Consider the following 11,299-nt stretch of genomic DNA (forward strand, 5'->3'; position numbering starts at 1 on the left):
GAGGAGAGCGATGCTCCTCGTTCTTGGATGCTGACAAATACCATATGGTGCAGGGGAAGCTACAGCAAATCCCGTAACAGACAATTATGGGATAATCTGTACGTAGAGGAAGCTTGTTCCTAAAGTCTTGCCTGCTCTGCTTTGTACCCTGAGGCACAAGGATCTCTACATGTTACTGGTTTTCCTGCCTAATGCAGCAACCATCGTTATCCACATGGACATCCCCACCTGTTCCGAGTCCAGCAGGCTGCTGGCATCGGTGGTATCCCGTGGCAGGGAGTTAATTGGGTGTTCTAATAAGGAGAAAGAAGGGGGTTTCCTTGGAGTAATTTTGAGTACATAGCCCTTTTGTATGGCTTTTGTACAGGGAAACGAGGCTGGTTTTCTGTTGTAAGACAGAGGAAGGGAGACTATTTGCCTTACCTCTTCCATACCACAAATTATTTTGTGAACTCCTGTCTTACATACCTTTAAAATTATTTCCAAGCTTTTTAGTCTCTTCACCTCTAAGACTTTCAAAGGCCCCTAGTGACTTTAGCACCCGAGCTTGTTCAGACATTCCTGTTGAAGGACAGAGTTACTGGGAGCCATTCCCGTGGTACACACGCTCTTGATTTTCACACAATATTGCAACGCCTTCATTTTGTTTTCCATCCCTCTCCACGATCAGAATATTCCAGCTGGATGGAGACTTTAATTGAGCACAACGAGTCTCAAGTCTGCGTCGTGAAATGTGTGGGGGTTTTTTCTTACTCTTTGTTGAAGCATTTTTGTAGACCTTCTACAGTTTTTGCCTGTTCGTAGTAGTTTCATAGACTTAGTGCAAAGCAGTCATTATTCTCTCTGTGTAGTCTGAATTGTCCTCTGAAGGGGCCACATTTATGGATCTTGGCACCCAAACCTTGTATAAGCCAGAGCCACACTGATGGTTCATTTCTAGAGGAAGAGATGTGCCCTTCTCCATTTCATCTTCTGGGGATGTCTGGGAGTCTTTTTTGTCCTGTAAAGCTTCTCTGTATCTCTGTTGCTATGGGGATTTATGAATTTGGCTTGCAAAAAGGAGGCAATAAATAACAGTTTGGTTCAGCTGGAGTTCCTAAATGTAGCCTATATTCAGATGTTATAGGAGGAAGAGGAATTGGTGTGGTTTTGGGGTTTTTTTGGTTGGTTGGTTTGTTGCTTGTTTTTTTTTGTGGGGTTCTTTTGTGTTTAATCTGAGAGTCCATAATGAGCTCAGACGCACTCTGACTTTGTCAGCTCCTGGAGTGGGGATGAGGAAGGAGGGAAATTGTTGAAAGGAGGATGCAGCACCTCCAAAGGGGGTGCACAGAGCACTCTTCCTGTGTAGCACAGGCACCAGAGCGCTGTGTTCCTCACCCTCGTCACCTCTGTTACAGATCACTGACTCGGCTGGGCACATCCTATACGCCAAGGAGGACGCCACTAAGGGCAAGTTTGCCTTCACCACTGAAGACTATGATATGTTTGAGGCCTGTTTTGAGAGCAAGCTTCCTGTGGGTAAGTGAAGTGGAAGGTCTGTTGGCTGCTGCTGGCTTCCAACCAAGTTCAGGTCGATGTGTGGATTAGGGGTGTGGGTAAAGTGATGGGCCCAGGACACTGTTTGACTTTTGCAGCTGATCTTCTGGAGGTTGTGTGCAGTCTCACTGCAGAATGTTTGCTGTTGGTGTTGCATTTGAAGTCAAGTAATCCCCTGTGGCTCTTGTGTCGAGCACTTGGGTTTCCTCTGAAAGGGAAATCACATGTTCCTCCCGCAGAGGTGACCGCAGTTGCAATGAGTGACAGTACTGGGGAGCGAACTACACCTCTTTTGGCCTTTTCATGCTTCTCCCCATCTTGCAGTTGATGCCATCATCTCCAGGACCCTGCCTTCCTCCCCAGCTGACCATCTCTTCCCATCTGGTGGGACATGATCTCTCCACACTGTGTACTTGGCAGTGATCCTGTTAGATTAGCAACCATTTTCTGGGGTGGGAGTGTGCATGTGTGTGTGTGTGCAGAGAACGTGGCCTGGGTTTGCACCCGCAGCTGCTCTCTGGTCAATAAAGGGAAGGGGAAACGAGCAGGACAGGAGCCTTGCACTGGCGCTGCAGCGATGGTTGCCTAACGAGTGCTGAGGCTCGTTTCCTGTGAGCGTGACGCATGTGCTGCTCTGAGTGGCAGGGCTCATCTTCAGGACAAACGTGCTGCAAGCAGCCAACACGTGGTCTCCAGCCTCGTTTGTGGTGGTGTGAGCCCGTGCTGGGTCATGGGAGCGCCCATCTTTTCACGGTTGCTGTCACAGTTCTGCTCCCTGTACCTGCTGCTTCTTAGGTCTTATCCTGAAAGATCCCAGAGCACTTCACAGAGCAGTCACCAGCAGCATCCCTCACGTCTGCTGAAAGGCAGCCTCTGGTTGCTGTTCTGCTCCATGTATAAGATACAAATAGCTTGCAAGTTGAACAGAACTTTCTGGCTGTCTTCTCTGGGAGGAATCTGGCTTGTAACACCTCTTCTGTAGTATTTTGTGACTATATTTATTGTGTATTTCAGTGACCCCAGATGCTCAGGATTTTGCTTTTATTTCACCCCAAAGGTAGGGTTTCCAAATACTCCTTAACGCATCAAGACATGCAGCACTAGTGACTCATCTGGGAGTCACTCGTGCTATTTACTCTCCAACACCTGGGTATTTGGGAAGTCTCCAGACAGTCCCACAAAGCCTCTCATAGCTTCCATGTGATCACACACAAGTGGGAAAGGCTTCTTTCTTTAGTTTTGTCTAGACTCTTTATTTCAGTGAGCAGAGGTTTCTTGCCTAGACTGAGCCCCTTATAGCTCTTTTGATTGAGGCAAATGTTTGTTCCCTGGCTCCCTTGTATTGTTGCAAGTTTGTTTTAAAGCTTTCAGTACTGATGGGGATAAAATATTTCTAAATGCAGCTTCTACCTGATGACCAGTGGAGCATTGAGGTGCCAAAGTCTAGAGCTGTTCCATTGAGCAGCTGGATCCTCTTGTGGAGGCTTTCTCTTTAGGGGCCTCCATGCTGCCAGTTTCTTTTTGGACCCAGGTGCCCCAAATTCCTTAGTAAAGAGAAATGCTGCATGGTGTCTCCCAATTTCCGATGCCTGTGCTGGAAAGCAAGGAAATATTAAACTATGGGTGGCACTGTGAGGCTTGATCTTCTGCAGGACTTGGTTAAGGTACTGTGGAAGAAGTGACCACGTCACCAGTGCCTTGTTTCCTCTGTAAGGTCAGCATGGGAATGGGAGAACTGACCAAGTGCTGCTTTATCCCCATGTTTCTCTAAGGTTTTTGTTGGGGTTTTTCCCCCTCACAGTCTCATCAAGTAATAAGTGGTCAGGACTTGTAGTGTGGCAGCCGAGGAGGGTGTTGGCGGAGCACTGGAAGAGAAAAACTGTTGGTAGAGGAAGCCCAGAGCCGTTGGGACCTGAGGGGTCCAAGCAACTGGGGTTTCTCAATCCTTAACCGCAGAAATGAGGAAGAGGAAGTGAGAAGGAGATCCTATTTAGAAAGTCCACCTTATCAGAGTGGAGGAGCTCTTGGGGTGTTTTTTGGAGCTGTGAGTGTTTACTCTTTTCCCCCTTTCAGGGGGTCCTGTATTCCTGACCAGTGCTGTGTTCCCAGGCACACTTACTCTCGCGCTGTACGCTGATCTCGGGGATGAACAGCCTGGCGTGCACTAAATGCTCCCCTGTAGGACTCTTTAGCTCTCTGCTTTTTCTGTAATCCTTCTCTTTCCAGACTTTCTTAAGAGTGTTATGGCTCTTTTTTTCTGGAATTTGACAACCACTTCACCCATCCTGTTTTTCCACTGACTTTGCAAATTAGGAGCTCCCCTAATCTCCCAGGAAGCAGTTCTGTGCTGATGTGAGGTGACCTCTTGGAGACCTCCTGTGGGATGTAGGTATCAGTTTAGTTCAAGATCTCTGGCACTCAACTGTTTTTCTCTCTGCTGCTGATCCAGTCTGGCCCATGGCTGAGGATCTGATGAGGGTGAAGGGAGCTGCCTCGTGCCTTGGGCTCAGTAAACTTCTAGAAGAGCAGCTTGAGTTTTTCCAGGCTGGTCCCTGACAACGTTACCCTCTTGCAGAACGTCTGCTTTTCATTCCTTTGCACCCAGCCCCTCATGGTTTCTGCTTTCTTACTGCCTCTTGGCAGCTCTCCCTCCCAGCCTGACAGATTAATCCTTCCAGTTCTGCTCTCCTCCTCACTGGCTGTTTCATCTTTGTCGTCTCTTCCTGGAAGCTCCAGCTTTCCACCCAAGTTGATGTAATTTAAACAACATTAAAAATGCCTCTCACTGAGCTGTGTGCTTTGAATTTTCTTCTGCAGGTACTGTTGGCTGTCCTACCTGCCCGTCTCCAGGCACACTGGTATATGTATGGCCACAGTCAAAGCTTGTGGTTGGAGAGAGGAGCGCTGCGTGTTTGTATGCAGGCTGTCTGTTAAAGAACAGTGCTGGGATTTCAGTTTGTTTTTGCAGTAACTGATGTTTTATAAGAAAATAACAAGAAAAAAAATCCATCCTAGTCCTCTTTATCCATTGGGCTCTTACATAGCTGGGTTTGAGCTCCTGTATCCCTCAGGAAATTCAAGAAGCAGTTTGTAGTTGATGTGGACCATCTTGTCAGTAGTGTATTCCCTGTTCTGCTAACAGTAGAAGGTGAAGGTGATTCTACTCTGGTGTTGAAGAGCTCTTCAGTGGGTAGAGAGAAAATCTGGGGATGTTGTGTTGAAGATCTGGAGTATTTTCCTGGCTCTGACTGGAGTGACCCAGTGTAACCTGTACATTGAATCTGTGTGTGGACTGAGGGAATGTCCACCTGGCAGCCTCCTAAGGCAAAGTGTGAATATTGGACATGCTTCTGGATAGAAATTCATAGTAAAAGTGAATTCAGACCTTGTGTTTTGCGGGCAGCCAGCTGAGGACAACCATGCCCCAGAGTGGTGGGATTTGGGAATGTGTTATGTACAGACATCTCCTTGGTGGGTGGTATAGCAGCATATGATACTCGGGTCAGCTGACGTGCTGCAATCTTTAAGGGTATCTTGTCCGCCTACCCTATATATTAATTTTTTCCCCCGTGTGAATGTTCTCAGATGTGACAGTTTGTAGCAGTTAAAAGAAGCCATTGGTTTTAGGTGTCCCTAGCTTGGAGGCTCCAGCCGATAAAGATACCTGCTGTGCTGCTGACTGCAGCCTTAGCCTGCTCGCGGTGTGCGTGCCTCCAGCTGGCCGCTCTCTGAAGTGGTGTTTTCCTGGCTTCAGGAGCCTTTTGCCAACCTGGGGCTTGCATTAGCCGTGCGGGGGGTCTTGGACATCTGAGCTGTTCTTTGCCTGAAGAGATATGTGGATAAAGGGATTGCCTTTGTTTCTGCAGGTACTGCAGCATGCAAGGGTCAGTAGTCCCCATATGCCGTACTCCTGAATTAGAGCGGTTTGCCTTCTGCTCCTTTGAATGTGAAATCATTTACAGCCGCAGTAACCTTGACGAGTTGCCTGTGCACTTCCTGCTAGGAGGAACGTGGGCTTCCCAGCTGAATACTTGTCCCTCTGGCGACTTGTCTTTTGCTAGGCTGTCTCACAGCAGCTGGTATTCATCTTCTAGTTCTCTGCAGTTTTTACAGCCATTTGCATCCTACACACACTCAGTGCTTTTAGTTACAGCTTGTTCTCATTATCTTTGGGAGGCTGTCCTTCAGCCAGGATTTATTGTGGAGGCTCTGTATTTTTAGGCTGGACTGTGCTGCCTCCGCAGTTAGCTGCAGACATGGAGGGAGGGGAGGGATGTTGTGAGTTCTTCCTCAGGGGTGGGGAGAGCTGGTGATTTCCTGGCAGGCTGAACATTTCGCACAATGAATCCTTTCATTATGCTTCCAGGAACAGGGAGGATGCCGGACCAGCTCGTGATTCTGGATATGAAGCATGGAGTTGAAGCAAAGAACTACGAAGAGGTATGTCCCCTGGCTGGCTGCACTGCAGGCTCCCCTTTCCCAGCACTCACGTGATGCCATTTGTAGATCTGGGGCTCGTGATGGGAAGCTCTTTTCCCAGCGGTGATGAAAGCCCATCTGCAACCTGCCATTCCAGTGAAGCTTTGTGTGTTAGGGGAGGAAAATAAAAGAGGACAAACACCAACTAAAATGAATTCTGTACTCTGGGAACTGGAGCCTAATGTGTGAATTTCTTTGCTAAGATAGCGTGACCCAGCTTCTGGGCAAAGGTATTAGAGGCAACAAGAGACCGAGACATGAAGTTTCCCCAGCCCCAGCAGCAGAGGGTATTTCAGGTTAATAATCAGATCCTCCTAAAGGCCAAGTTGCGTTGTCGCTGTTCTTACCTTCCTGGCTGCAAGATGTGCTGGCTCAAGAGCCCTGAAATGGCGCTTGTGCACTTCGAAGAACTGGCAGCGTATCAATGTAAAGGTGTTTGGCAGAGCAGAAGCTGGTGTGAAATGGGTATTTGGTTTGAAGGCGTGACGTTGTGAACAGGCACAAAGCCTAAACGTTTCCATCTCAGGAGGACATACCTTTCTTAACCCAACAGCCAGCTGCGTGGAATAGCAGTTGCTCTGTGGCTGGGACAGTCCTGACTGGTTTGGATGCTGAATTTTGATGGCTGCTACTATACTTTTGGCTCATGAGAATTTGGGGTCAATCAGCCCCCAGCACAGAGCCTATGCCTCAGAAAGACAAAGTTGTTGGTAGAGAAGGGTTCCTGGCGATGATTGCTGTGTCCACTGCGCACAACAGCATGGGAGATGCCTTGGGGAGCAGAGGAGGCTGTGCACGGTACCAGTTAGAAAGTGAACGAGTTTCTGAGATGAGCATGCTGGAGTTTTTATATCCTTTTCAGCTTTGGACTACCTGGTCCTGCATGGCTTAAGGCAGTCTAGAGTGCATCCTGTGTGGAGAATGAAAAAGGGGTTGGAGTCAGAGCTGAGCAGAGCAGTCATTGGGCCAGCTGTCCAGCAACCAGCTATGAAGGGTTACAAGATGTTGAAATCTTACGGGATGACCGCTGAGAGCGTAACTGGGAGGATTACAGTGTCTGCATTTACAGAATCTCTTTAGATACAGTCCTGCAGCGTGCTCTGAGCTACAGTGCTGCAGTGCTGCTTAGAACCATTGTCCCTGTGCAGAAAAGTTCTCTTATGCCCCTGTATCTGTGTCCTCACTGATTGTACTGATAAAACTGTCTTGGAATAGAAGTAAATATCCATGATGCTCATCAGAGTATTTAGATCGATGGAAAAGGTCCATGGACAAACATGGAAAAAGAAGAACCTCGACTTGCAGTCCCACCTGATGCCAGATGCAGGTCTTGGCAGTGCTGGCCAGCACCCGTGGCTTGCGAGGGCCTCTCAGAGCGGCAGACTGTGTTGAGCCTTGGTGAGCAGCACATCTGCAAAGGATTCAGACTGGTTTGCTGTTTGTACAGCTGCTACAAATGTTCAGCCACGCTGCTTTGCAGTGTGTTGGCTTTATTTTTTTCCATCCACTCTCTCCCCTGGTTGCTGTAGCGTGTGTGAGTTTTGACTGGACAGGTTGCTGCAAGGCCTCAAAGGGAAGAGCTGTTGCTCAGGTTTCTCTTCTGGAACTGCTGCCTTTTTGTGCCTTTTGCTTGTGATGTTCATCTGCTGTAAGGTACCAGTGGTGTGTCATCGCCCTCCCAGTCCTTCTCGTTGAACTGCTGCCAGGAGACTTGATGCAGGGAGTTGAACGAGGGTCACTGATACTGCCCTGCTTGTGCGTGGATGTGTGCAGTGAGGGGAGGGGTGGGGTGGTGTCCAGGCTTCATAAGCCTTCACAGATCCAGATATTCTTGGAGCAAAGCCACTGGGAGAGTGAGCTGGGTTAGAAAACCTAACTGTGTGGCAGTGTCATACCTTGGTTCTCTGGGGTAGGAATAACTTTCTCAATTCAATACGTAGAAATGAAGGTAGGGAAAAGTGAACAGACTTTTCAAAGGGCACCAAGAAGGCTTGGCAACCTGGATTCCTTTCCAGATCAGCTACCCCTCGCCAGTCCTTGGTTATAGTGTGTCTCTTTCTATGCTAGGAAGAGACTTGGGCTTCGATGGGTCTTTGAGTGACTCCTGAGAAGTTCAGTGGAGTTGTCTCAGTTGTTCTGGTGGTCCAGTTGTTCCTTCTGGGATGATGGTGTTCCACCATCACAGGTGCTTGGTGGGCTTTTTACAAAATCCCATGAAGTAGCTGTGCTTTGCTAAGGATGAAGGCGGTTCCAGGATGCACCATCTTGGTGTACGTGCAGACCTGACAGCAGCTATGGGATGTTACTCGCTACAGCTACTGAGAGCAGCTGTAGGGATGCAGGATGGAGCAGACTTGGCTTTTCCAAGTGAAACCATTGTATGGTGAATGAGGAAAAGTGCCCTCCAGGAAGATGATGGAGCCAGTCAATGAAGGGTCAGCTTGTTGGTAAAGCTGCCTTAGTCCTTGTGTGTGTTACAGACCTGCTGCTCTACCTGTGTGGGCCATAGGCACTCCTACGCTGGTCCCAGCTTCTCACCAAAGCTCTGCTGGCAGATAACATGTACCAGGCCACAGGGTTTTGTCAGTACAACCTCTTGATAGAGCCAGGCTCTTCTCGGTGACAAACAATGATAAGACAAGGGGTAACGGACACAAACTGGAACACAGGAGGTTCCACTTCAATTTGAGAAGAAACTTCTTCTCACTGAGGGTGACAGAGCACTGGACCAGGCTGCCCAGAGAGGCTGTGGAGTCTCCTTCTCTGGAGACATTCAAAACCCGCCTGGACGCCTTCCTGTGTAACCTCATCTGGGTGTTCCTGCTCCGGCAGGGGGATTGGACTGGATGAGCTTTTGAGGTCCCTTCCAATCCCTAACGTTCTGTGATTCTGTGATTCTTGGCTAGAAAGCAGGAGGGGTTTAACTTCCTGTTTCCTACCCCTCCTCACAAACCACCCCGAATTGACACTGCTGAGCTGGCAGCGCTGTAATATACGGCTCATCTCAGCATAAAAATCCTCAGATGACTGCTGGATGGCCTGCAGCTTGCCAGGATACGTGTGTTGTGAAGACCCCTCAGTGAGACGGCTGATTAGATAGCGCTGGCCTGGACGTGAGCATCTGTTCAGGTGGGCTCCTACGCCCAGGCAGCTGCCTCTAGAAGTGGCGTTTCAGGGATGCCTGCACCCTGAATGTCCTCTTGCCTGCCTGTTAGCACCTGGACCACTGAGGGATGCTGTCCTGTGGCCTATGTCTGTGTAATCCTGCATGGTGGTGAGCTGCAGGTGCTCCACGTGTTTTCTGCAGTTCTCTGTAGAGCATCTTTCTTCCCCCGCATTTCTGGGGGACACGGCATCTGGCCTCCATGGCGGGGCCTGTCACTCGTTGGTAACAGTGATGAATTCTACGCAAGAACCACAGTTACCCAAACCCTGTGCTGTAGCTGTGGCAGGAACTGCAGTTACCTTCCTTTGAGCAATGTCCTTGTGTCACAGATTTTACATAATGTGTAGTTACTGCTGGGACTGGGGCACGGACGCAGGGTTTTACGTGTATGACTTGAAACAATTGCTGTTGTGGACCGTGCTTTCTAATCGAATTTCCTGCGGATTTTTCTTTTTGGCGGCAAGTGTGACTTGCAGGACTGTTGTGCACGAAGCTGCTCTCCTCCCAAACCAGCTCTGAGGGGAAGGCCGGGTTTTCTCTCAGGCCGGCCCGCAGCCCGCCTGTCCCGTCAGCGTTCCAGCAGCGCCGCCTGGTGGCTGCAGGCCGCCGGAGCACTCGGTCGCTGCCAAGAGCGTGTGCTGCCCGTGGGGCTGAGAGTCTCGGTGACAAAAACCCCGAGCTCCCGTGGGTGCCATCAATCCGCTACCACTGGGAATCAGGCTGCCCGCGCTTTCTGGGGCGTGTGACAACAGTCAGCAAAGCGTGTCTCGGTGCTAATACCCGGTGTGCCTACAGAACAGTGTGGTGTGCGTATGTTAGTTAGTCACCTGCTCCTCAGTCTGTGACTTCTATTCACTGGAGGTTTAGTCATGTGGCAAACTCTTCTGCCCACTCCTCAGAAGCCAACTGTGAATAAGCTAACATTAGGCCGAATAAGGAAGAAATGTGCTTGTATGCATAGTGTGCTCCTCCACTGTGTAGGAGGGGTAGTAGGAAAGTGTGCTTCAGAGAACAGGTGGGAGAAGTGATAGTGTTTTATGCAACGGTAGTTTCTGGCTTGTAGAGGTGTTTCCCTAGGGGAAGGATGCCCCAGATCTGTAGTATGTGCGGAGGAGTGGTTCAAACTGGCAGTAAAAGCCCATGTGGGAGCTTTTGGGTTTGGTTCAGTGATTGCCTGACTCTTCTGTTTTTCTAGATTGCTAAAGTGGAGAAGTTGAAGCCTCTGGAAGTAGAGTTGAGGCGCCTGGAAGATCTTTCGGAGTCCATCGTTAATGACTTTGCCTATATGAAGAAACGAGAAGAGGAGATGAGGGACACGAATGGTAAGACACTCTGTGCTCCTTCAGAGGGATGGAGTTCCAAGACGTTTTACTTCTGCTGACTGTGTGATTAGGACATTATTTGGACATCAAGCAATTATAGTGGTCTTTGCCTGTTCTGTTCCTAGTAAAGGAAACCTGCTGATACTCCTCTCCTTAGAAGCAGTCATTAGGTCTTGTGTGTCCCATCTCTAGAAATAATTTCTTTCTGTCTCTGTTCCTAATGTGAATTACTCTGTACTATTTAATGTTACCCGTTAATGACACTTTCACCTTGTTCCCTCTCGTTGTCCTTCTCATTGTTCACTCTGCTTTTATCCTCAAGTACTGCTGGTGCTTGGGTGCCCTTGTCTTCATGCTGTGTGCTGTCTTGCCTTTTGAGTTTCATGCAGGTGGAGAGAGAAAATCCTGGAAACTTGGCCCTCTTGAGGCACATCGTGTGATGTCGGACTCCCGTGCAATGGTTTGTTTTCTGTTTCAGAGTCGACAAACACCCGAGTTCTGTACTTCAGCATTTTTTCCATGTGCTGTCTCATCGGACTGGCCACCTGGCAGGTTTTCTACCTGCGTCGCTTCTTCAAGGCCAAGAAACTGATTGAGTAAAGGAGCAGGTCCTCCCCACCTCCTCTCAGACCCAGCTGGACACCGCTGGGACTCGGCCACGGCCCCCTGGAGCCATCTCACCAATAATACCCACTGACTGGAGCTTTCTGCAGGAACTTGGACCCTGAAGGGAAAGGGGAGCCTAAACATTGGAGGCAATGGGGGACTTGTGAAATCCTGTTGGATGTTGGGGGGG

General features: G+C 49.2%; 1 protein-coding gene across 1 annotated transcript; it reads left to right on the forward strand.

Annotated features, from left to right (window-relative positions):
- Positions 1–1,397: 1,397 nt before the first annotated feature.
- Positions 1,398–11,299, forward strand: TMED10 (transmembrane emp24-like trafficking protein 10 (yeast); the record flags this gene model as incomplete). Its single annotated transcript, XM_010191591.1, has 4 exons — positions 1,398–1,518; positions 5,903–5,976; positions 10,377–10,503; positions 10,982–11,299. Coding segments are annotated over 4 exons (444 nt in total), but the record flags the coding sequence as incomplete, so codon positions are not given.

Source organism: Mesitornis unicolor, unplaced genomic scaffold (genome assembly GCF_000695765.1).
Source record: "Mesitornis unicolor isolate BGI_N332 unplaced genomic scaffold, ASM69576v1 scaffold38340, whole genome shotgun sequence".
Lineage (NCBI taxonomy): Eukaryota > Metazoa > Chordata > Aves > Mesitornithiformes > Mesitornithidae > Mesitornis > Mesitornis unicolor.